Here is a 27,619-nt window from a genome sequence, read left to right as displayed (position 1 = left end):
GCAGCAAGGCAGAAAGAATGGGGAACTTTGAATTTCAGTCAGTGTGCTCCTACTCGTAAACTCTTAAAGTCAAGCTTCTTCTCTTGGGAAGAGGGCAATCTGTTTAACAGCTCATTTACACCCTGTCACTGGTGCACTGGCATTGACTCAAAAGCTGACAGGGGACTTGATGCTACCCTCCACCTTGTTTTCAACCTCTCAGTATCGATCATAGCCATAAGCCTGTGTCTTCACTTGGAAGAGACGGGCTCCTTCCTACTGATGCTCAGAGAGGTCTCTGGAAGAAGGGATACAAGGAACTTGCTCTAATCTAGGGGGCAAGGGCTGGTATGGGAATGCCCCCTTAAAGTTTAAGTTTGGATAGAGGCAGAAATGTTAGCTTTTATCCCAATTCCCTTTTCTTTTCTATTTAACAAGAGGGTTACTAATTCTTTGGATTATTCATCAGTCCTTGGAGGCTGGGTGCTAGTTGTGGCTTTGGGCAAAACTTAGTAGTGAAGAGCTTCTACACACTCATCCATACCATAGGGACGTAGGGATGTTGTTCAAATGCTGACTCTGACACTCAGTTGTTGTGTAACTCTGGGCAAGTCACATACTATCTCTGAACCTCAGTTTCCCCACCAAGTACAGTGAAGGTTTGCACTATATGATTTCTAAGGTCCCTTTTAACAGCTCTAGATTTGTGATATTATTCCTCCCCCCCACCAAAGCCTAATACTCAAGATTTTGTAATAGAATATGGTTTGAGAAAATGAACACGTTATCTATTTAGCAACTATTATTATTAACTGGATCATTTGAGAAAGAACTTAATAGAAAATAGAACCCTCTCTTCCTTTGCAAAAGTGGAGGGTTATGGGAGTATGTGATATCAGTCATAGCTGGCTTAGCAGAAATGGATCCTTTTTAGACTGGCTGAGTAGAAAGAGCACCAGTTTTAAGGCTAGGAAGGCCTGGATTTAATCCTCCCTCTCAGATACATAGTGACCCTGGGAAGTAATTTAACCTCTGAGTACTCCTGAATACAAGTGGCAGGGAAGATGCTGATCCTCATTGGCCGGTGAAATTTCCTTCCTGGGATTCTCTATAGCAATGGAATCATTGGTCCAGGTTCCCTATCCCCTATCACTATTCATGGTAGTAAGATTGGCTTGATAGGTAGGAGAGGGGAGAGGAATCTGCTTGGAAATTAGGTTTACAGAAAAACAAAAGAGAGTGAGAAAAATAAGATTTGTTTTAAATGAAGACATAGTTTATATTATGAAAAGAATATTAATTTAAATTCTTATAAGAGTAATAGGCAGTAGAGGGGAGAGGTATTTAAAAGGATATAAAAATGAAAGAAATTACTAAAATAATATAAAATTTTGCAAGTTAAAGAAATTAATTTGTGAAAAGAATGTCATTTTGGATTCTGAAAATAATAAAATGAGCTCATGTTTATATAGTGTTTTGGGGTTTGCAAAGTCCTTTCTATACACTATTTCTCTCATTTGATTCTCACAAATATCCTTGGGAGATAAAGGAAGATAGATATTAACCCTGTTTTTATGGATGAGAAAGCTGAAGTTCACTGTGGCTCCACAATTTAAGCATATATTCTCAGGAAGTCTTAAATTAAAATCTGACCTCAGATAACAGCTGGGTGACCCTCAGTTACTTAACTTCCATCTGCCTCGGCTTCTTCATCTCTAAAATGGTTACCTACTTCCCAGAGTTTTGAGGATTAAGAGATAATATTTGCAAAGTGCATTGCAAATCTTAAAATAGTGAGTAAATGCTAATTATTGAAATTCTATTAAACTAAGCATAGATGCTAAACAAATATTTTATTTAAAATAAATTTTGAATTTAAAAATAAATTAAATGAATGTTTAAAATAAACTTTTAAAAAATGATCAATAAACATGGAGCTGAAGAGTTCTTTCAAAAGCATCCTGAAGTAAAAAGAAACAAAAATAAAATAAAACTCCAATCCTCAAACCCCAATACAGGCCAATTTCCTGGAAGCTCAGCTCTGGTTCTGAAACCTACCTCAAAGTCTTCGGAGAATCCATGCTGGTTATTTGAATAGAGCTCACTGATATGTTTAACAAACTGCTTGACAGGAATGGCTTCCATGTCATCTGTAGAAAGGAGAAGAAATTCAAAATCACATGCTAATTCTTCCATGAATCAGGTCCACACTTTTTTTTTTTTTTAAAGAGATTTTACTCAATTCAACAAACATTTATTATATGCTTGCACTATTCGAGGCACTTTATAATCTCTTTGCCAAATTCAAAGAGAGTCTGGTTGTGTTAGCCAGGGCAGATGCACCCATTCAATATCTGAAATTGGGCTCTGGCTGCGGCAGGCCTTTTTGAGCCTCCGGCTTCCTTTGCAAGGTTCCGTGACACAATAATACGCCTATTGGCTCAGGAGTCGGAAGACCTGATTTCACATCTCACTTCTGCTTACTTCCTGAGCAAACCACTTCCCTTTTCTCTAGAATTTATTTGGTATCACTTTGTGAGAATTTTCTATTTAACTGGATGGCACGTTTTGATTTCCTTCCCCCATAGAATATAAGCATCTTTAGTTTCCTCATCTGTAAAATGGGGGAGTAGTGCTTGGGCCCCATTGGGAAGCTTTTCTCCTAATTCTTAAGGTCATCTCTCTTTTTGGATTGCTCCATATTGACTTAGCTGCACACATGTATTCCAAAGTTCTTTTGATCACTGGCCTTTTTTTTTGTCTCTTTTTATATCTTGAGCATGGTACCTGGCATATAACAGGTACTTAATATGTGCTTGTTGCAGTGAATCAAATTTGAAATGAAAGGGGGAACTAAGCAAATCCCCTTCATTTTAAGCCTTTCAAGACAATTTTTCTCTGTTACACTACCACAGCAAGCTCTTAAATGAAAAGTGACCTCAGTGGGAGACGTCTCTTCGCTGACTAATTTTCTGTAGCCCAGACATGACATTTTATTAGGTTCTTTAATGTAAACTCCCTGTTCGGTGGGGTCACCTTTGAGTATGGAGCAATTACATCTTGCTTCCAATCTTTGAAGTTGAAGCTGTTTTGCACCCACTTGCAGACACATGGCATTGCACCAGTTGGCTTCCGAGGCCAAAAAAAAAATTGCTCAAAATTTTTGATTGAGGCAGCTGTGCCTGAACGATGCCAAACAACCAGTCTGACTGAAGTAGCTGGATCTTTTGGAATTGTCAGGACCTGGGAGTGGGTTCTAGAAGGCCATCCAATCCAATCCATGGTCACTTGCCTCATTTTGAAGGGACAGTTCTAGACCCTGTAGTGCTCATTCAGCTATAGTACCTGTTTTATGTTAAACATGAATTTATCCACTCTCATCTGGCACTGTCAATACTGCCAGAAAGCCTACTGCTCATCCCCGGAACCCCGTAATTTCTTCCTTCCTCCCCAATATTTCTTTCTTTCTTTCTTTTTTTTTAAATCCTATCGGATTTTGAAGATAAACAGCAGACATGATATTTACTTTATTCAGAGTGAAAGATCTTTGGCAAACGAACAAACATCTAAACTGTCACAGATGCTTTTCTTAGCAAAGGGTATGAAGAGATGTATGTGTAAATGAGGTCCTACTTTGGCAAGAATTTTATAGATCCAGGCCTGACAATCTGATTTCTCTTTATTCGGTGACAGTTACCATTGACTATGTCATTACTACTCCACTTCCATTCGGGAGAGCAAAGCTCTGGGGCGGCTTTTTGCATCTATTGACATTTTCAAACTGGAATCATTCTTAAGGGGAAAATCACTTGTCTCTTTCTGCTTCGTTCAAGAAAGGCAAGAGCATGGGCTTAATCCAAGTGGTTATCGGAAATGAGATCTGATCAAAATGCTTGCATAAGAAGTTAAAAACTTAATCATTTAGGAAATCTGCCTAAAGACGAACTTACTAAAATCACAAGTATTTTTTTTTTATTCTTTTGAGGCAGACGCTTAGATATAGCAAAAATCAGCTATGCCCAAGAAATCCCAGGATTCCAAAACGGACACGACATGACATGCAGTAACAAAATAAACTGGGCCAAAATTTTCCTCCCAAAAGATTTCACAAGCTGTAGAATTGAAGGAAATTTCCAAATCAGTCCTATTGATACTTCCTATATAAAATATTCTAAGTAGAAAAGAGGCATGGAGAGAATAAGTGATAAGAAAAGAACTCAAGCCAAGGACAAGAAAGGGTTAACTGTGGAGACAACTTGCAGAACATTTAAAGATAATCAAAGGACTTTTGGAATTTCTTCCTCCCCTAAATCTCCCCTTCAAAGGTTCCTAATTTCCTCCAAAGCTGTTGGTTCCCACAGGAAGGTCATCATGATCCTCCCAATTGCTGGTTCCTTCTTTCGAGAAATTACTTGCTATCACTTGGTATATTTTGGATTTAATTTTATGTTTTGGTTTCCCCACAATAGAATGTGAGCTTTAAAAAGGAAGAAACTTTTTTTTTTTTTTTGTTACTTAGTGAAGTAGTACCTGGCACATAGTAGGTGTTTAAAAATGCTAATTGAATTAGTAGACCAAAAAAAGGATAAACTATATCTACTCAAAGAATATATATATATATATATTTTTAAAAAAATTATCAAACACTTGTAAAGAAGAGAAAAAAAACTATAACTCTAAATCCTTTTAACAAACATAACGGGCTAAGCAAATCAAGTTTCCTTACTGGCTATGTCCAAAAGTGTGTGTCTCATTCTGCATGGTTAGTTCTTCACTAGAATAAAGAATCATAAATTAAAAAAAAAAAAAAAAGCAACCAAATAAGCAAACAAAACCAAAACCAACCTGGAAGGAAATCCAACATGTCAAAAGGTATTAACTTGGTAAATATTTGACCGCACTCCGCAGCCTTTGTTATCCACTAGGTATTTCTTCCCTATTTGTTTAGAAGTAGAGGAGACATTACTGCTGTCATGAGGGGAACTGAGCAATTTAATAATTTAATAGGTTTTCCGGGGAAGCTCATTTCTAACACTAGATGTTCCTATTATGATAGCCTAGAATCCAGGATTTCTAGTGACTTTAGAGACAAAAGTGCAAGTGAAAGCCATTTTATGAATTAAGTTACCAAGCAAGAACATAATGTAAGTTTTATTAAAAACATTTCTTGGGATCACAGCCCATTCTGTTAATTCACAGACCCTCAGAGTTACCAAGGACTTAAGGAAATCTAGCCTGACTCCATACCTGCATAGGTACCTCCCTCTACAGTTTCCTAAAGAATGGCCATCCAAGCTGCAACTTAAAAGTATCTCTTGATAGAGAACTCATTCATTTTTTTTTGGGGGGGGGCGACAAATCTGTTAAGAAATTGTATTTTACATTGAGCTGAAATCTGTTTTTGTAACTTTCACCGATTAATCTTCATTTTGACTTCTGGGATTAAATAAAAAAAAAAAAAAAAAAAAACAAGCCTATACCTTTTTCTCATTCCCTAGCCTGTTGGCTATTAAAGAAAGTCACTGTAATCCCTTTGACATTTGTATTCAATGATATATTCTCTCTTTAAAATTTGAGCACCTGGAGCTGCTAGGTGGCGCATTGGATAGAGCATCAGCCCTGAAGTCAGGAGGACCTGACACTTGATCTCAGACACTTAATACTTCCTAGCTGTGTGACCTTGGGTAAGTCACTTAAACCCAATTGCCTCGGGGGGAAAAAGTGAGCATCTAGGGGTAGGTAGTTTTTAGTTTCTTTGTCACCCAGAAGAGTACTTTTTATGTAATTTTTGTCTTTGTGGTTCAATACTTTCAGTTGTGTCTGACTCTTCATGATCCCATTTGGGGTTTTCTTGACAAAGATACTGGATACAAAGATACTTGGCAAAGATTCCTTTAAAGGAAACTGAGGCAGTCAGGGTAAAGTAACTTGCACCAAGGAAGTATCTGAGGCAGGATTTGAACTCAGGAAGAGGAGTCTTCCTGCCTCCAGGCCTGGCATTTTATCCACTGCATCACCTGACTGTCTTTTCGATGTAATAGGAACTTGATTATTAATGCCTATTGAATTGAATTAGTCTTATCTCACTGCTTACCTTTGTCCGGATGCTCTACGGCTTGTTAATAGCCTTAAAATGTTTTGCTTAGTTGATGATTCTCATCAATTTAGTGTATAAAACATGAATGCAAACTCCTGTCCTGTTACCGATATTTGTTAACTAGAATGACCCAGTTTCATAAAATTATATTTTTATCAAAGGAAGATTAAATTGTACCCCTTTGAGGACTCCCAGAAGCCAACAATGAGCTAGCATACTGCAAGTTATATATAATAAACTGCCTTAAAATTTTCTTTATTGACTACCATCACTCACCAGACAATTCTGTATTCCTGCCTTCAATCAAAGTCAGTGAAATTCAGAAGCTACTCCGTTTTTTAGCCTCTGGAAAAATGACTGAAATCTGCTGACTAATTAGAAGCTCAAAAGATATTCTTTTTGTTGTATTCTTTTGAAAAATGCTAGAAGTAAAATGATAAAATTATTGTAGCTTGTAGGTATTAAAAATAAGAAAGAAGAGCAGATGGCTAATATGTTACATTATATGTTAGTTTTTAATCTTGTAAATCATGCTACTGTAAGTAATTTTCTTTTGGAATCTTTTTTTTTTTTTTTTTTGAGCATCTTAAATACATTCTTGAAGGTCTATAATTTAAGGATATCATTTTAGGCCTGTAACATAAGATCAATCTTTATAATATATGTAGGAACACAAACTCAAGGACTAAGCTCCTATCTGAGTGGGCTGGATGGAGGCAATGGCAACTGAATTGTGCTCATCCACATTTCCTCCCCGTCCCCAAATCTTAGACTCTAACACTTGGACAGAGGGCTTTGAAAAGTGAACTTTTGCCTTATTTTGCTACGAATCAGGCCTAGGAGAAGCCTTTATTCTTGCCCACCCAACTGCCAGCTCTCCATCTGTATTGGCTTCCATAATTAGACTGTGGCAGGGACTTTTTTGCTTGCTTATCTTCATATATCTTCAGAGTCTAACACATAATAAATACTATATTTGTCTATCCCTGACACAAAAAGGGGAAGCAATTATTTTACATTTTCTGGTAGTGAACGTTGGGTATGTCCAGTGGATATAATTACCTCTGGAGAATCCACCAGACAAATATTCATTTAATTACTTACTGGACACTCAGCTCTGATCTAGGTGATAGAGGAAAAGGGATATTCTCTAATCCCTGCCCTCAAAGAATTTACAATTGAATCAGGGAGATGAGATTAGCACTCATCAAGCAGCAATAAGACAAAACTAAATGAAGCGCTAAATTGTGTGTTACAGACATTTAAACTATGGCCAGTGAAGACTGAGCACTACGGAAGGGTTAGTGAATCTGGATTTTAAAGAATAGGTAGGTTTCAGATAGGCTACTAAAGAAAGCCGCTGTGAACCTCTTCATATTTGCATTCATTGCTGTATTCTCTCTTTAAAATGTGAGCATCTAGATGTAGGTATTAAAAATAGTATTTAGGGAGTATTTAGTTTTTTGGATGATAGGGAGTATTTAGTTTTTTTCCTCACTCAGAAGAGTGCTTTCTATATAATTTTTGTTGCTTTGTGGTTCAATATTTTCAGTTGTGTCCAACTTTTTATGACCCCATTTGGGGAGAGGGCAAATTTCCTGGTGAATAGAGTGACAAGAGCCATATATGGAGGCAAGAATGATTCTGGTCTTTACAGACCATCTAGATTTTGAGGTGGGACATGCATTGGTAAATGAATCATTCAATCCAGTAATATTATAGAAAACTGTATTCCTGATTGTCTGGACTTTTCCCAAAATGCTTTAGAAACTCATTCCACCTCTGGTCTTCACACATTGGAAACACCTTCCACAATCTCAGATTAACTGGTTTTTCTCAGAATCTCCATTTCAATGAACAGGTGCCGAGACCTGCCATTTTGCATTATTCCGTAGACTATACTTCTGATTGCAAGTTTTCTTTACATTTTCCAGGAGCAAAGAACCTTCATCTTTTCTCCCTCCTTCCCCTTTTAGCTTCCTTATGTGTTGTTTTCCCATTTGATGTGAGCTCTTTGAGGGCAGGGATTGTCTTTCTGCTTTTACTTTTATTTCTAGGACTTAATACAATGCCTGACATATAATTAAATGATTAATTCATATTTAATACTTGAATGATTACACTGGAATATATTGGAAGTAGTGAGAAGTGCCCAGACTCCTAGTGGTTGTGTAATGAATACCAGGAAGCCAAGCAAAGCAGTGTAGATGTAATGCAGTTAGAAAGAGAGAGTGACTAAAGCTTTGGGAGAAAAATCCATATGATGATAAGCATTTTTAAGGCATTTAGTAACATGTAGGATGTGCTGGAGTGCAGAAAAGACTGGTAGAGGTAGCAGAGAGAATAGAGAAGAAACAAGAAGATGGACAATGAAGAGAGGAATAACTGAGATTTCAAGTTTTTAAGTTGGGGATCTAGAGAATAGCTGGGTCATTGACTAGTGAAGGAAATGTGGGAAGAGCTGGTTCATCAGGGATGAAGTTGAATCTGGTTTCCATGACCATGTTGAGCATGAGACACCAGCAAAATAACCACATGGGAATGGTCAGAATGCAGTTGGTAACTAGACACTAGAGAGGAAATCATCTTGAGATTGGAGACGGAGATTTAGAAATCAGCAGGCCAGTTGATCACAGAGGATTACAGTACTTGACTTGAAAAAGATCTCAAATATTATTTAATCTAAACCTCGTATTTACAGATAGAAACTGAGCGTTGGGGAAATAGCCAGCAACTATTTATTAAGCACTTAGTATGTGCTGGACTCTTAGTGATTGTGTTAAGAATATAAAGAAAGGCAAAGAAAATAATTTTAATGAGGATAATAAACAAATAATTAGAGACATTCAAGGTGTATCTAGAGTGGGTGGATAGCAACCTTAAAAGGAAAGTCACTAGCAGCAGATGGCGCTGGAGAAGACTATTGATTACTTGAGTGTCCCACAGTTAATGGAAGAGGATGGAGAAAGAAGAAAGGAGAAGCCCATGACCTGTGATTTAAGGAAACCCCTTAGTTACAGGAGGCAAGAGAAGAAAAAGAAATAACTGTTAAGAAGAGAGAGGAGAGGCTTTAGAAAAAGGAGGAGAAATCAGCACATGCAGTGTCATGGAAGCTAAGAGAAGAGAGAGCTTTAAGGACATAGTCAACTGGTTTCCAAGAAGAAAGGAGAAGAGAGAGGGAGGAGGAAGGAAGAGGAAAAGAGAAGGAGAGGGAGGGAGAGGGAGAGAGAGAATAGATAAACAAGCCACATGTTGGCCATGTGATGTCAAGAGAAAGGGAAATTTGCCTGGACATTGGATGGGGCAGATATACAGAATGGTGCAGATGAGACTCACCAGGAAATGCTGGAATGGCTGGGTCATGATTTGTTTAAAGCGGTCTCGTCAATAAGATCACAGAGGGACAAACTCCCTGAAAAGTTTCTAGATTGCCAAAGGAATGATACTGAAGGTTCAGAGTACAAAATTATTAAGGATAGGAAAGAGGACTGGTATAAGAAATTCCCCGGTGATGAAGCCTTCAACTGCTGCAGGTCAGTCCCATTTCTCCAAATAAGACTCTGAGAACAGTTTGAAGCTCTGAGAGTTTAGGGAACTAATTCAGGGTCATACAGTCAGGACTGAACAGAGGGTCTCCTGGCTTCAAGCTCTATGCACTGCAATACTTAGCTGCCCTTACTCAGTGAGCAGTGGGGTTGTAAGTTCAGAGTTGTCAAGTCTGGAAACTGGGCTGGGATCCATCTCATTCCAAAAAACCAAAAAAAGACCAGTCTGTAGATATAGCTAGGTGATGCAATGAATAATGCCCTGGGGAACCTGAATTCAAATCTATAGAGACCCTCACTACCTGTGGGATCATGGGCACATCCCTTGATCCTATTTGCCTTAGTTTCTCATCTATAAAAAAGAGATAATAATAGCATCTATGCTGAAGATCAAATGAGATAATATTTATAAAGCACTCAATCAAGTGCCTGGTACAAGTAAGTGCTACATATATGTTATTATTATTGTGAAAGGTAATCTTAAAGAAGCCTTTTAAATCTCAAAAAATCTTGTACGATTAATGTAATTAATGGTGTCATTAATGTCAACCAATTAATTGTTAATATAATAAAAGATGTCACTAACGAGAGGCTCTGGAATACAGCAGATAGGGAGTTGGGTTTGGTGTTGGGAAGAGGCAGGTTCAAGTACCATCCTGACACAAAGTGACTGTGTGATCAGGGGTGCTGCTCATGCTCCCAGTGCCCCTGGTAGTTTTAAGATGGGAAGTTGCAGAACAGGTACAAAGCTGCATCAATCATGGGCGTCTCATTTCTGAGGATTCCCTGTATTAATGAAACCACAGGCTGATTATCCTCCCCAAATGAGTCAACAGAAAAAGTTAAATTGTGTCCAGTAATGGTCCTGTCTTTTCTATGGTGCTTTCAAAGTTTGCAAAGTGTTTTACATACATCATCTATCAATCAAAAAGTATTTATGAATTATTTATTCCATGTCAAACAGTGAGATGGATCGATCTAAGGAATACAAGCTCACTGTAGGACTGAACCTTAGCTTTAGATGTATCTGGGTAGTCATTGAATCCAAACATCTCATTTTACAAATGAAGAAACTGAGTCTTGGAAAGGCAATAGTCTCTTGAAGGTAGAATTCAAGCCTGCTAGGAACTATACTACCAACAGCATTATTGGTGGAAGGAACCATAGAAGGTTCAGAGGAAGGCTTAACTCTACTGATAATGCTCAAGCTATGAAGCTGGGTTCAAATCTCACTTCTGATACTCAGTAGTTCATGATTGTTTTTTAGCCTCTCAGGGTCCCAGTTTCCTCATCTTGGGGGGATGGACCTCACGATTTCTAGGGTCCTTCCAGTTCTCAAGTTAGAATCCTAGGAATATGGACCAACCACTTCTCCTTCCTCATTCTTAGTGTTCGTGTAGGGATGAAAACAGGTTCACTAATCACTTTACAGAGGGTTACAGGGGGTTTACAATTGTCTCCAGACAAGACAACAAATGTCAAAATCATAAGCTCTAGAAAAGTAAGCTTCATCATATTATTTAGAACTTTAAGGAAGGAATGGGACAGTGCAATCAGAAAGAGATTTCATTTACAACTATCCTTATGTAGCCAATAACATCAGACCAAGGGCACTCTAGAGGCCTGGATTTTTTTCCTTCTGGTCCGTTTGCCTGTTCTAGCTCTAGGTGACCTGCCCCCTAAATTTGACAAAGTTTGCACCTAACCCAATCTAGAAGGAATCCAAGAGATCTGACTTTTGATTGCAAGGGGAAGTCAGGAACTCCTCCTGAGTTTGAATCCTACCTTAGATACTTATTATGAGAAGAGATGCTATGAGCTATAAAATATAGGACACATTATCTCTCAGCCTCAGTATCCTCAGCTGTAAAATGAGAATGATAATAGTACCTACCTTACAGGGTTTTTGGGAAGAACAAATGAGATAACATTTAAAAAGTACTTTGAAACCCTTAACACACTTGATTAATATTAATTGTTGTTATTATTATTCATAGAGAAGGCCAAGGATTATGCTTCAGGAAAAACTCACATATAGAGAACAGGAGGAGAAAGAGGAGCAAATGAAGGAAACAAAAATAATCGGGAAGGGAGGAAAACACATTAATATAACTCTTCAATAATAAATGGCCTAAAATATTTGGTAAATCACACATTGAGAAGACTTTTTTTCTGGATGTCCCTTTCAAGCAAATAATAGTTGACAGAGAAATTTCAAGGCTCTTTCAAGGTAAAACATTATTATTATTATTATTATTTTTGCATCCAAGAAAGAGACTTAATCAAAGTTTCTAATAAATCTGAAATGAGTATGTATCATCAAGGAAGGCATGAGCACCCCCATTAGGAGAGAAAAAGCAGATTTTCTTTAGCCCAACTCACACAATACAGGGAAGAACACAAAAGACAGATATTTTATTTCTTGCCATAAAAATCTCTTTTCATTTATGACACAATAAAGTCAGTAAAGAAAGGGCTTGACAGTTGTCAAAAGACCAATGAGTCTCCTCTAGAGATCATTCTGTATGAATAAAATATGCCAGCCAGGTTGGTTAAATCTCAAGGGTTCGGAACTTCACATTTTAGATCCCTCCCCAGCCTGGCACCCTACTAAAGGAAGTGACCTTCAAAGTGTCAAATGCACTTTAACTGCTGAGTGCCCAAGAACCAGAAGAGAAAGTTCTAGCTGATTTGTAGTCCTTCAGTGAACAGCTAAATATTTATTAGAATCGTTTTTTATTGGGAAAATTAACTTTTTATCTTTTTAGAAAGAAGTCATTTCTAAGCACATGATACCGTGACAAGGGAAGTGGGGCCTTTTTAAAGTGGTCTATCTACACTTTTAGGGCCAGAACAATTTTATGACAGATTTCTGAATGGGACTTGTTTCTGATTTTAAAAAAGAGAATGTTACATGACAGATGTCTTCATAAAAAATTTATACGTTGAAAATATCAAGGAATGTTCATAACATGAACATTATTTGTGGATTGCTACATAATATCTAATGTGTTTATATACATAAATATATGTACAAAATATATATGTGTATGCATGAATGAAGATATGTGTGTATGTATGTATATATATGTTATACATATTAATATATAATATATATTATATTAATTATATGTACACAGTAATAGAGACACAAGCGAGACAGTGGGGGAGAGAGAGACAGAAAAATTGCATGATTCTGGTGTGAAAGTGAAGAAGACCCAGCTTTAAGAATTGCCCTTGACATGTACTTTTTTTTTTTTTTAACCTCATCCATGCTTTTAATGTCATAATGTCCCAGAAAATTCTGGAAATCTAAATTTCAGACAGTGATTTATCTCCATTGGTGGAAAGACTTTCCATACCAGTAGTTCCCCACCTGTACAAATCATGGAGCCAGCATAAAAACAAATGATGTTGATGACACTTTGATTAAAGATGCAATGAATGTTTTTTTTTTTTTTTTTAAATGACCTTCTTAAAAATCCACCCAGGTCAAAGGGATATCTAATTCTGACATTAAATAAATGTGTAATTCTAAAGGGCTAGAAATCTAAAGAAGTATCCTTCCTAATTCTAATTTAGGGGAAGCACACTAAAGAAGGATAGTTGAGGTTACCATCTTGTATTATTTCTTATTTTTTCCCCAGCACATCCCAGAGTGTCTGGTACATAATAAACCTTAATGAATGCTCATTGACTGTAAATAGACATTTGTTATCAGCAAGGATAGACTAACATGAAAATGTTATCCTTAAATTTTAGGCCTCTTCCATAAGAATCTATAAAACTCAACATGGCGACTGGCCATAAATAGATAAACTATTTACAATAGTTTAAAAAAGTCACAATTCAGTTTCAATATTCAATTCGTGCTGGTGCACATTTATCCTTCTATCTGTCTAGAGTAAAACTAATTGTTCACAGCCTGACACACCACAGCTGACTGTGTATTAATTTGTGTTAAAGGAATTTAAAAACAAATCTATCTTGCCTACATGGACCTCTCTTATCTCCTTCTCCTGGATGAACCAGTAGATTGACGTGCCTTTTCTCAAAAAGAAGGAAGAGAATAAAGATGACTAGAACTATTGGGGTGACATTATTTTTTTAAGACAGGAGAAATGAACAGCCAAAAAATGCTGAGGAGTCAAGGATAGGGCTTATCGATGAACAACAATCAATCAATAAGCATTTGTTAAGTAATTATATGCCAGGTGTTGTATGGGCATTGAGGACAGAAACACAAAAACAAAAAGCTCCCCTGATTCTCAGATGACATCCTTTGGGGGGTGGTGCCTTCTTTGATCAATTCTCCTCATTTTAGCAATGGGCTCTAAAAATGTAGCATCCAGAACACCAGGATAACCATGATAAATGTCATTATCAGAAGAAAAACACATAAACAAGACTCTAGAATTCATTTTTTAAAAGAAACTTAAGATGCTCTGAACCTCTAGTGCTGGTTTCTTTGGACACTAGAAAGGTCATTTAATGCCAATCTTCCTTCAAAAATATCCTAGTCAAGGGTCAACGGCAAATTTATTTACACAACTGTGCCCGTGTTGACTTGACTCAATAGCAGAAAATTTGAATTTAGATAAATTAGGGAATCACAAGTCATTATAAAAGGATTCACCACAGGGTTCTTTTAAACAGTAAACTCCCCATGCGACATTTAAAATTCCATTCACAAAAATGATTGAGAGCCCTTGTCAACGGCACAGCTGCTACTATGCAAAATGAGGTGTATCTATGGATCGATTGTAGATTTATAGCCCAATCCCCAGGTTTTATAGATGAGCAATCTGAGGCCCAGAATGGGAAGTGACTTGTATAAAGTCACAGGGCTTATTGATGGAAGACTTGGGACTAGAACTAACATCCAGCATTACTTCTGCATAAAATACTACCTGTGACTGACTGGGAAGGATTTAGGCTCAATGGGAAAAAAAAGGTATAAATAAGGAGAACTTCCATGGACACTAAGCTTTATCCCACATTTAATATGGTTTTGCATGGACTGGGAAGATTTGTTCATGAAAAGACTGAAGAAATTATTCATGATAATTATTGATGATGAAAATGAAGATGAAAAAAAAATCTTGTTGAAAAGATTGTCAAAACTATTTTTCTAAGGATGCTATTAAGATCTTACAAAGAAGAGGTCACCAAATCATCTTGTCTAATTGTCTAACCCCTAATTTTTCATTTTCTCATCTGTGAAATGGGAATAATAATACTTTAAAAGCTTTTAAAAATCTTAATATCCCTGATAAATGTCTGAGCCAGACTAGAAAGATCAAACTCAACATAGTCAACCTTCAGTAAATGTCTCAGATGTTTATTATTTGTGTGACCTTAGGGAAGTCATGTGAGCCTTAGTTTTCTCATCTATAAAGTGAAGGAGTAAAACTAGATTATTTTCTAGGATCCCTTTCAGTTCCTACCTGATCTTTTTTTTTTTTTTTATTTGCTTCTTACAACACCATGAAAAGTAGAGAAGATAGTTTTTATCTCTACTTTGCAAAAGACTGCCCAAGGTCACATGCTCAGTAAGTCACAGATAGAGGAACCAGATCTTCTGATTCTTATTCTAATAGCAGAAATGAAATTAAAAAAAAATAATGATTCTATCATTTAACTTTAAAAAAATCTTTCAATAGCAGAGAGGTGTGACCTGCAGTTATGGCAGAAGAATCACAAATATTAAGAAATATTTCATGGAAGGGGCTCTGTGACACTATCTTCACTGCAGAAAGGTTCCTTGGAATAAATATTTACTCTTTTTGGGGGCTACGATTCTCTCTGTTTTCTCTTAGCTATAGTAAAAGGGAGGGATTTTTCCTACTGAATTTGAAGGATCAGATTAATTACAGGGATGATGTGGGAAAGAAAACTGAGGGGAAAAACCCAAACACTACTTACATGGATGATGCTTCACAGCTAAGAAAATGACCAAAGGTTAATGTGGTCAATGACAGATGTCTGTCACTCATGCTGATTCAATACCAAATTTTAGTGACAAAAAAATGGATCGAGGCGGCAGATTTATGACTTCTTTACAGAGTGACATTTTCATACAAATGAATGTATTTGAATGTACTCTTCAGACACAGCTGGATAAAACAAAAGCCTGTTACAACAGTCTATATTAAAGGTGTCAAACACAGAGAGCTCTCCTGAGTGGGGGCTGAACTAGATTAAAATGTAATTGGGAGATATACTGAAAAAAAGAAATATACTATACTTATAAATAAATATACTATACATATAACAAAACACTGACAATGTTATATTCTAGCGCTAAATCAACATGTAACCCAAAGGGATGTTTTTTTATATTCAGTGGCCCCTGTTTGTATTTGAGTTTGACACCCTTGGTCTGTAGTATGTATATCCTCCCAAACCACCTCTATAAAAGGTTTTTATGGATTTTGTGCCTATTAAGAGTGTTGACAACTTTGAAAACACTGAAATGTTATTGTACTTTAAGAACATCTGGGAAAGCTGATTGACATCCAAGTTTAAAGGAACCAGAAAAGCACCTCACATTTCAATTCTACTAAAATTTCTGAAGCTATTGCAGCTTGAGCCAGCACAATGTACTCACAGCAAGCAGTTTCAGAACTTGACCTGCACAGGAGAATGGTGGGAGCAATATCTAAATATTTGGTCCTGCCTCTTGGGCCATTTCTTGTTTTTAAAATAGTATAAAAAGGATTAAATTTGGCTAACCTTCCCTCTAGGATCCCCTAATTTAATATATCATTTTTCTTTTCTTGGGTAGCATGCAGAGGTAGAAAAAGCATTGAGCTCACTCTACCAACTTTGATACTAGGTGAGCTGATCATGGGCAATCCATTCAGTTGCTGGGAGTCTTAGTTCCTCCTCCCTCCTTTTTTCCTTCTCTCTCCCCCTCTCTCCCTCCTTCCCTTCATTCCTCCCTCTCTCCTTTCCTTCCTTCCTTCCTTCCTTCCTTCATTGTAATTACCTACCTGCCTTCACATAAGATCAGCTTTTATCCTGGGAGAGAACTCATAAACCAATTTCTTCATTTTATTGAAAAGCAAATTGCAGTTTAAGAAGGTAGAATGATTTGCTTAAAGAAACGGTTTTTCTTATTGTAAACACTCTGAACATAAACTGTTAATATTTTCATGATTATATTAATAGTTGTTGTTCAGTCACTTCAGTTGTGCCTGACTTTCCATGACCCCATTTTCTTGGCAGAGATACTGGAGTGGTTTACCATTTATTTCTCCTGTTCATTTTACAGATGAGGAAACTGAGGCAGGTAGGGTTAAGTGACTTGCTCAGGGTCACACAGTTTGGAAGTGTGTGAGATTTCACTCCAGGCCCTGCATTCTATCCACTGCACCTAGCTCTCAATTATATTAACCTTGTATTAATTGCAACATACAGTTAATATAATTGTATATTCTACTAATTATATATTATAAGAGCCATTTATATGGTATTTTAAGGTTTGTAGAGATTTCTGCAAACACTATTTCATTTGATTTGACTTCATCCAAGATGGCTAAAACATGCATTCTATCCTTCCTAGGAATTAGTGACAGATGGTCCAAGAGCCAACATTTCCCCCTTGAGATCTATTAATTACTTTTAAATTAATGGATCATATGATCATAGCTTTAGACCTGGAAGGGACTTTCAAGATCATCTACATTTACATCTGAAGAAACAGAGGTACAGAAAAAATTGAGTGACTTCCTTACACAGAGCTGGGATTTGAACTCAAATCCTCTGACTATATATTCAGTACTTTTCCACACCAGAAAGAATTATAAATAAACTTAGCCACATCATAATGAGATGAGTTAAAGACTTTACCTTTTTGTTTTTCTATCATTTCTCCCTTCATTCCTGAATCCAGAGCTAATAACGAGCTCTACCTTTTTGTTCAGTTTAAGGGAGTCCAATTACATTGCAGATATGGAGTGGGCTGAGATTACTGACATTATGATTTGATTTCATTAAACTGTCCTGAGGGAAGAGCAGTCCAGGTAAGACAAGCTCATAAAGCTTACCTAATAGACAATATTTTGTCAAGGCAGGAACACACCACGGAAGATCATCACTGACACTGAAAAAAACCTAAACATTGGAAAGAGAGAGGCCCGACTTACCTGGAATAGGGATGATAGGAATGCTCTCATTGGGGACCACACGGGGGGAGCTGCTATCTTCCACATAGAAATGAGCCGTTTGGAAACACTTTCTGTTAAGGTAAAAGAAAAATATACAAACTGTGAAATCCTGTGAGGGGAAAAGGGAAGTTGAGACTGCTTCCTCTATTTTCTTTATCTTCTAGGAAATATTTTTCCTCTAGTTTTACATATCATCTGATAAACAATTTAAATTAGGAGGGGGAAACCAATGGCTTTTAATAATGCCCATCTTTTAGCCTTTCAGGGAAAAAAAAATCTTATTTATCCAGAGAAAACATGCATTTTTAGCTGTTACAGTAGCCAAGCTGCTTATTAAAGAGGAAAATTTAAATAGCCTGTTTTAGAGAAGGTAAAAGATTCTCTCTTTCTTCCCGTTTTCTCCTTTCTCTCCTTTCTTCCTTCTTTTCTTCTCTTCCTTCCTTCCTTCCTTCCTTCCTTCCTTCCTCCTTCTCTTCTTTCCTCCTTCCCTCCCTTCCTCCCTTCCATTTCTCTCTCTCTCTCTGTATGTGTGTGTGTGTGTGTGTGTGTGTGTCTCTCTCTCTTGCTTCTCTCTGTCTCTCACCCCCCTCACACACATACCCCTGCCATGGATAAAAATCCTACTGCATAAATGGAGAAGAGGAGAGAAGATAAAGATACTCCTGTGGATTTAACTTTAAGATCCTGTGTTAGAAGTCTTATCCCCAAAGCTCCCCAAACTGCCCTCAAATAGAGCGATAGCTCTCACTCATCCCTCCTGCTCAAAAGCTAGGGGCCCCCAGCGCTATAGAAAGATTCAAATAGGTGCTAAAAACTCACCAAGGGAGAAGCCAGCCAACTACAACCAACAATAAAAAGGCTAGACAGACTGGCCCTATCTCTATTAAGAGCTTAGATCTGCCTGAGTGCCAGCTGCCCATCTGCTGGTTTAGCTTCTTTGGGGGTTTTTTACCTGTATGTAAGGCAAAGCAGAGAGCAAGCACTGGTCATCCTAGTACAGGCACTGAACCGAAAAGCTTGGAGAGTTCCAAGAAGCCTGTGCTCACCGATGCTGCCTGGGACTGGGCTTTCCAGCATCCGCGTCACTGCCCATCGCTGCCTTAATGAGCTGCTGGGAGCACCAAGTGAATATTTAATGAGCCTCCCTCCCTGTGAGTGGCTATTGTGGATTGGGAAGGGTCCCTGAGCCGTAGTCAGGGGCCTCAGAACAATAGCCAGAGCCTTCCAGAGAGAATGCCCTCCTGAGGTCCCCTGGATGATGCATGTGGCAGTGTGCACCTAGCAGGTCCTTGGGTCATGAGTATTCAGTTCATTCAGGATGAATTTAGTCTCAAAAACTTTGCTTTTATTAGGGCCATAGCCCCAAGAGTCATCACGAACAAACTTTCCTGCTTCTTTTTTTTTTTTTTTTTCCCTTTTCTTTTTAGGGAAATTTCTTGAGAGGATCAAAAGTAACCTGAATTTCCCTGTTTGGCACTTCATACATATCCTGATGCTCTGAAATCAGAAGATGGAAAATGAAAAAAAAAAATCAAACAGCTTCTTTAGCTTCCAGCGGGTCTCTGTGGGGCCTAAGAGCCCCGGCAGTCATGCAGGTTATGTGAGCTCAGCTTTCTATAGGACTAGCAGAACAGCATGCAATCAGAAAAGATCGTCTTTCACAGTGGGAGGTTCCCCCCCCCCCATTCTTTCTTTTAAAGCAAAGACTATTTTCAGAGAGTGTCCTTAACCAATCTCACAGTTAAGCACTATGGGGAAAGAGCCTCTCCTGCCAGGGAGCCCATTAGGGGTGATTTGGCATGCCAAACATGCCTGACACCTGCCTGACAAAGAAGCCCTAAACTATTCTTCCAGACTGGGAAGGGAAGAAAAAATCAGGTTCTCTGAGAACCATCTGTCATTTTTTTTTCTTAAAAAGAAAAATCTTGCCTCTTTGTAAAAGAGAGAATTTAAGTTTCTTGAGGGCAGGAATTGTTTTATTTTGGGCTTTGGATGCTCCATGGGTCACAGTGGATAGTGTTGGAGCCAAGACAACATGAATTCACATCCAACTTCTGACACATGGCCATGGGAACCAAGACCTCACCTTATCTCCCAATGCCCAAATGCAACTGCTTAAAAAATATATATATATGTATAAGGCAGTTGGGGTTAAGTGACTTATCTAGGGTCGCACAGGTAGGAAGGGTTAAGTGTCTGAGCCCAGATTCAACTCAGATCCTCCTACACCATCTAGTTGTCCACCATCTGCAATTCTTTCAGACTCTAAGTTAGAGAGTGAGTGCTCATCTGCACTGAGAACCAGCGTCTTTATTGGGAGCTCTCTCAAGCTATGGAATCACAAGGCCAAAAAATCCAATTAGAGCTTTGCATAATTGTAGCACGTGTCCACAGTAGGCATTTCCGAGTCCTTATTGACTGATTATTTTGGATACTGTGTGCAGAACATTGATTAAGCCTAGAAGGAAAAATACTTATGAATATGAAACACGTCAAATGGCCTTTGATGTTTTAACAACCTCCTACTGAGAAAATTCATCAGACATCCCATGTAAATGGAATCAAGGTTTCCTTTGTTTCTCGATGTTTATGTGGTTTCCCCATCAGCCACGATGAAGAACTTGAGAGAAATGAGCATTTCATCTATCTGTATCCCCAGCACCCAGGACAATACCCAAGCCAGAATGGCACCGAGGAAATCCAGATCTTGTGTGTGACTACTTTGTCATTATTTGAACTTATTCTTTGTATCCTTATATATATCCTTCTTGTTTTCCCTATTCTAGTGTAGAAACAACAATCTATAATTACTTGCAATGGATATGAAACAAGCCCTCACAGTAAATTTCTTAGAAATCCCACGAAAATCTGAACTTGGCTTTGAAAAAACAAGAACTTATGTGATGCTTCCCTGACAGGAGACTGTAAACTCCTTGCAGGGAAGGATTGATTCATTTATTACCTATCTCCAGTGGTTGGCACATAGTAGGCATTCAATAAACACTTGCTGATTGATACTAGATTGCCTGAGGCATCTGAAGAATACAGACACTTTCTAATTTGAATTGAGTTTTCTTCAACATAGAAGATAATATCTCCTGCCCTCTCCCATTCTCAGAGTGTTTTGGAAGCTTAAAACAAGATTCAAGATAGAATTTATCTGTTAAAGAAACTCTGAAATTCACACAGCTCAGACCATTAGTTGGGGCATCAGTGCTAAGGAAATCCTGCTCCAGAGGACTTGGGGTGTTCTGGCTCCCAGCTAGCCAAAGTTGTCTTTGCTGGGTCCCCCAAATAAATTCCTGCTGCTAGAGGAAGTCAGTCTTTTCCAAATGGAGCCATAACTTCCTGACTTCTACCTCTAAGACTTTGAAAATACAACCCCTGTACTAAGGATGAATGTCTTGCACCCATTTTTCACTTAGGGGCTAGTTCAGTTATGTCCACATCTGGGAAAGGTCAAACTACATATTCCAAATATCTGTCTGACAGTTCACAACTTTGCGAAGCGATAGCTCAGTCATCTTGGAAAGAAAACCATTTGTAGGGGGAAAAAATCATTCCCTTCTAGCTCATGTGTTAGGCTTTTGTTAATGGCTTTTCCCAGGGGCAAAATAACTATGTGATTGCCAGACAGCAGATACACATCTGACACACATGGGCAGGAGCCCAGAGAATGGTGTGCTATGCAGATTAGTGCGACATGAAACCCGAACATCCTTCCTCTGAGAAAAGGATTTGACTGGATACACAACTGGGGAGGAACAGGGTGCATTTTTACATGATTTTCATTTTAAAAATTGTAATGAATCACTAAAATATCCTTTACATGTCCCAAAGCTCCAAAGTTTCTTCCTTGAGCACTAAGATATATATACAACTTCTACAAATTTTCATGATTTTCACTTAAAGAAAAGTAAGTGGAACATACCAAGAGGCAGAAGGATGCAGGGGAAGAAGTGCGAGTGGATTTGGATTCAAATATTACTTTTGAAATTTAGTATCTATTTTCCATTCATATTCAACTCTTCATAATCCCATTTGGGGTTTTCTTGGTAAAAAAACAGGAGGGATTTGCCATTTCCTTCTGCTCATTTTATGGATAAGGAAACTGAGGCAAATTGAGTGAAATGACTTGAAAGAAATGTCTGAGGTCAGATTTAAATTCACAAGATGAGTCTTTTTGAGTCCAGGCTGATGCACCACCTAAATCCTACATTTGAGCCTTAGTATCAGGCTGATGCACCATCTAAATCCTACATTTGAGCCTGACCTAATAGGGTTGTTGTGAAGAAAGTGCTTTGTGTGCCATCCGCATCCAGAGAGAGAACTATAGACACTGAATGTGAATCAAAGCATGGTATTTCACCTTTTTGTTGTTGTTTATTTACTTGCTCTTTTTTCTTTCTTGTGTTTTTTCCCCTTTTGATTTGTGCAGCATGACAAATATGAAAATACGTTTAGAAGAACTGCACATGTTTAACCTTCATTGGCTTCCTTGCTTTCTTGGGGAGCAGGGAAGAGGAAAGAAAGGGAGAAAAATTTGGAACACAAGGTTTTGTTAAACCGCCAGTCTTTGAAGAGTCTTCTTTTGAATGACAGTTTGCTTGTACAAGGTAAAAAGAGGCTGACGTGAATCCCTAACACTGAGTTTATTTTTAATTGGATAAATCAAAGTTCATGTTTGAATGTTGAAGACTAAAAATAAAATACTATTTTTTTTTTAAGAAAGTGCTTTGTAAGCGGCAAAATATGATCCAGGTGGAAGTTATTATAATTTCATCTCAGTTATAGCTTGGAGTATAAACTTCAAACTGTAGGCAAGAAGAGAAAGACTATGGTCCAGTAAAACTTAACTCCTAACTGCTACTCATCATACATGACTCCTCATCTTCTACCTCTGTACTTTTGTACTGGACGTCTCCTATGACTGCAGTATTTCTTCTTTACCTTCATTTCTTAGAATTTGTGGTTTCTTTGAAGGTACAGCTCAAGTACAGCCTGCTTGAGTAGTTTCCTAATCTCTTCCTTTTTCCTTCCTTCCCCACAGCTGCAACCATTTGTTCCCAAATCGCCCTGTTTCTATTTTATATATGTCAGACAGTGGACATGTGTTTTTTCCAGCTAGATTGCATACTCCTTCCGGAAAGGAACTTTTAGCACTTTTATCATTGAGTCCCCTGCACATTGCAGGTGCTTAATAAGCATTTATTAATTAACTGACTGATATTTTACAATTGAGAAGAATAAAGAGAGCTTGGAGCTATCTTCATTTGTAATAAGTAACTAGGAACAGAATTCTGCAGCTCTCATCAAACTCTATTTGAACACCCTTTTCTGGATGGAAGTGGTTCTAGAATCTAGAACTGTATAGGACAGTAGATAAGACTTCATATGTGAATCAGAAATATCTCAACCCCAATCCTACCTCAGATATAAACCATAAGATCCAAGACCAATGAATTAATCTCTTTAGCCTGAGTGACCTCATCTCAAAATGATTAGGATTCTTTCCAGATCTAAATCTAAGATTCAATGAATAAAAAATAAGAATTAGGAAATACAGCTATTTTCAAAAATGGCATTTTCTACAATTCAAATGAAATCCTACTCGAGATGTTTCATCATGGAAGAGATATGACCTGGGCTTTCCAAGATTCTGCTGAAGGAATTTGGGATCAGGCCAATCCCATTGAGCTAGGAGACTTTCAAGATGGTGCTGGTGATGAGTTATCATAATGGCAATAAAACCAGAATGGGCAAATTCAGAGAAGCTCATCACCAGAAGACCTCTCACCTCTGGAAATCAGTTCTTTTGGTCAGAACTCCTCAAGAAATTCTATCTAAGTATAGTGGAATTGTGATCTTTGGCAGCAAAAGGGGAACCTATCCACAGAAAACCATCAGCCTTCGAAGACTCTTTTGCATGTTAGTTTGCTTATATAAGGAAAAAAGAGGCTGACATGAGTCCCTAACATTGTTATTTTTAATTGGATAAATCAAAGTTCATTGACTAACACACAGTTCATATTTCATGGGATTAAAGATCCAACGCTAAGAAGGACCTCAGAGGCTATATTATACTTTATCCTCATTCTCTCTCTCTCTCTTTTTTCTATTTCCCCAGGGAACAAAGTTAAAACAATCTTTAAAACCCATTTTACTTATATCTCACCTTTCCTTTATACTCTCCTATTTTTAAAAAAGATAGAACTCCACAGAGGTGGAGAACCATGGGTGTGAGACACTGCATATGATGTCAGACCTTTTCAATAAGTTGGCTGATTTTGATGACCCTCCGGCCCAGTTATTCTTTGTTCTAAGGCAGGACTTCTTAGCCTTTTCTTGTGCCCATGGATCCCTTGGGCTGTTTGGTGAAGACTATAAATCCCTTCTCAGGTTGTTAAATGAATGAAGTAAAATGAAGATTATAAAATAAACAAATGATATTGACATGTAGTTATCAAATATATATATTAAAAATTAATGTTCTAAAGAATGCTCTCTAGATGTGGGGTGGGGCAGAGATTCTATGAGAAATGTAGGCGATGCAAAATCAAAAGATTGCAACAAATCTTTTAAAAGGGTATTTATGGGGCAGCTAGGTGGCACAGAGGATAGAGCACTAGCTCTAAAGTCAAGAAGATCTGAGTTCAAATCTGATTTCAGACACTTAATAATTTCTAGTTGTGTGACTCTGGGAAAGTCACTTAAGTCCAGTTGCCTCAAAAACAACAAAAAAAAGGTATCTATAATCTCACGCTCATATACACATATACATATAAAAATATATACATGCATATACATATAATACACACATATTTATTTACATATAAATATATAAAAATATAACATTACACATGTTTTTGTATATATACATGTATGTATGTGTAAATCTATTGATAATACCCACCAACTAAAATTTCTTTTCCTTGATCCAAGACTAGGCCAAGGCTTGTTACTACTAGCCTACCTTCGTTGCCTTCCCTTGTTTCTCAGCCCAAGTCACAGTATGTGCTGTGCCCCCTCTCTGAGCTTGTGATATGCAATTGTTTCAGAGTTCAGAAAACAAAATAAAATAAAACTCTCCAGCAGCCCTTTAGGAGAAGCAAAATACTGGTTTGCCTTCTGCCACTTAATTAACCCCAACAGTCACTGGGGAAAGATAATTTTGAAAGGCTGCAAGGCAGTAACGTTTGGGCAACAAACCCAAGTAAAAGCCTTTCCACTAGTCCAGAAAAAGAGGAAGCACCAGAAGGCAGAGAGTTGAGTTGGTTGTGGAAAATATATCAAAGACTTTGCAAAAACCCAACTCAGTCATTCTTGGAGACCGAGAGCCAGAGGAACTCCAGGCCCAAAGCTGGCTGACATTTGGGAGGCAGCCTCTTCCAGACTTTCAGATTAGTCGGAACTTTCTGAAGCCCCATTCAACTTTTCAATCTCCAGAAGCTGAATACTGGTATTCAAGACCTAGATCTTTTAGAATTTAAGTCATGGACATTTCAATGCCTTTTATTCACTCTTAGTGGCTACCGAGTCCAGAGGCTCAGTGGAGAAAGAATATAAGTTTTGGAATCAGCAGAACTGGATTCAAATCACCCTTCTGCCACACACTACCTTTGTGACCTTTTTTGCAAGGGATTTAATGTTTCTTGTTCCTCATCTGTAAACTGAGGAGAACAAAAGCACCGATCTGACAGGACTGAGTGTGAACTTAAATATTAATGATTGTTCTGTTGCATTATCCCAAATGCCACCTCTTCCACGAGACCTTTCTTTATCCCCCAGTTGCTAGTAACCTCCCAAATCTTGTATTTGTTTTGCATATTTTTTATATGTGTATAAAATGTGAATACATTTTCCCCCTACCCTATAATCTATTTCAAGAAGGAGACTGTTGTTTTTTTTTTTTTTTTCATATTTTAGTAGCCTTAGTGACTGGCATATAGTAAATACTTAATAAAAGCTTGCTGATTGATTTTATATTTCCAATACTTAGCAGACTGACACATAGTTATTGTTTTTCAGTCATTTTAGTGTGCCCAACTCTTTATGATCTCTTCCGGGGTTTTCTTTGCTGAGATTCTAAAGTGATTTGCTATCACCTTCTCCAGCTCACTGACAGATAAGGAAACTGAGGCAAACAGGGTTAAGTGACTTGCCCAGGTTTACCCGATATTAAGTGTCTGAAATCTGATTTGAATCCAGGAAGATGAGTCTTCCTGATTTTAGTCCCGGTACTCTCTTCACTATGCTGGTTAGCTTCAGTAACTGGCACCTAAACAATTAATAAATTCTTATAGACTGATTTGTAGCTCTGGCGCTTAGCACAATGCTCGGGCACACAGCAGGCACTTAAATGCTCACTGATTGATTTATATCACCAAAGGTGCTTTAAAAATTCTAGTTTATTGATTGAAAATAGAGAAATCTTTTCTATAATAAAAGATATCTTAATGGAGTGTAAGTAGCATTTTTATTCTCCACTCTGAGGCTACCCAGCTGTGTGATGTTGGCCAACTCATTTGCCTTCCCAAGACTTTTGTTTCCTCTTTGTGAAAAGAGGAGATACAGATCTAGGTAAAATCTGGTTTGCAACAGTTACCAGTGTTCACATGCTATGATTCTCATCTTTTTTTTTTTTTTTCTTTCTTTTTAAGCTGAAAAAATGTAACTTATGAAAGCTAAGTACATGCACTGGGAACAGCTTTTGTTCATGATGTAGTCAACGTCAACTTGTATCAATAAACTGTCACTTCCACTCCCTTCCCTCACCACAAAAACACGTACCACCACCAACACATATGACAATCTCCTGTGTTTAATTGACTCTCTTGTCTGTTACAAAACACACACACGCGGTCTGTGCTCAGTTACCGTGACAATGCACGGCACGCTCTCCAGATGAGGCAGCCCCTCGCTATTCTTGGCCCAACACAGGAACTCCATGTTGATGTATGGAAATGAGTAGCCACGAGCCTTCGACTTCAAATTAAGCCCCATTGTTCTGCAACCACACTGGGCCAATAACTAGTTTGCTAACAAAGTGGGTCTCGGAATTCTAATTGCAGGCCAGAAATGGGCAGTTGGATGGGGGTGCCAATGAATATTAATTAAACCGTCTTAACTGATTTATATACTGCCCTCATTTAAGTTTACAATAGTGTACTCTTTAACAAACCCATTTCTACACGTGTCCTCGCACACAGTGATTTCATTAATATTTATTCTCCTAAGTGGATTTGCTGTAGTAAACTGTGTATTAATATTAGCCACTTACAAATGGAAAGATGAAAATGTCAGTGTGATTTAGAAACACAGTATGGAGGCTGAATTACAATGCGAGGGGCTGAGTTGGAAAAACAACAACAACAAACTAAACTAAAGCTCTTAGTGTATTTTTTGCTTTCCTTTACTTTCTGCTTTTCCTGCAACTTTCCATGTGTTTTCTGCTTTTTTTATACTATAGCATATAGTAAGTGTTTAATAAATATAATATATATTTACATATTATATATAATACATTGTATATAACATAAACAAGTATACATAATAGAAATATAATAAATATGAATAAATAAAAATACTTGATTCATAAAGAGATAAAGAGCCCAGCTCAAATGCCATCTTCTCTACAGAACCTGCTCTCATTCAGCCACACTCCTCCCCACTCCAGCACCCACTCACAAATGACCTTTCCTTCCTTGAAATCCTTCTTGCATGTTGTCTTTGGTAGACCATGCTAACTACCCATAAGTCATCCTCCTCACTGCCCTTGTACCTGATCATGGATTCTACATCTGAGGCAGTGATAGGTGAGCTTTCTC

General features: G+C 37.7%; 1 protein-coding gene across 3 annotated transcripts in view; it reads right to left on the bottom strand.

Moving 5' to 3' along the window:
* Positions 1 to 27,619, bottom strand: part of PTPRG (protein tyrosine phosphatase receptor type G) — a 786,314-nt gene that overhangs the window by 53,600 nt on the left and 705,095 nt on the right. For all 3 annotated transcript variants that reach the window (XM_051980013.1, XM_051980023.1, XM_051980032.1), the window contains 2 exons: positions 17,772 to 17,863; positions 2,038 to 2,129 (listed from right to left, as the gene is read on the bottom strand). In XM_051980013.1, coding sequence (XP_051835973.1) covers positions 2,038 to 2,129; positions 17,772 to 17,863 — 184 coding nt within the window. The remainder of the gene's footprint in view (positions 1 to 2,037; positions 2,130 to 17,771; positions 17,864 to 27,619) is intronic.

The sequence above is a fragment of the Antechinus flavipes genome, chromosome 1, assembly GCF_016432865.1.
Source record: "Antechinus flavipes isolate AdamAnt ecotype Samford, QLD, Australia chromosome 1, AdamAnt_v2, whole genome shotgun sequence".
NCBI classification, from domain to species: Eukaryota; Metazoa; Chordata; class Mammalia; order Dasyuromorphia; family Dasyuridae; genus Antechinus; species Antechinus flavipes.
Note: the sequence above shows the minus strand (reverse complement) of the source record. Positions and strands in the feature narration are given on the sequence as shown.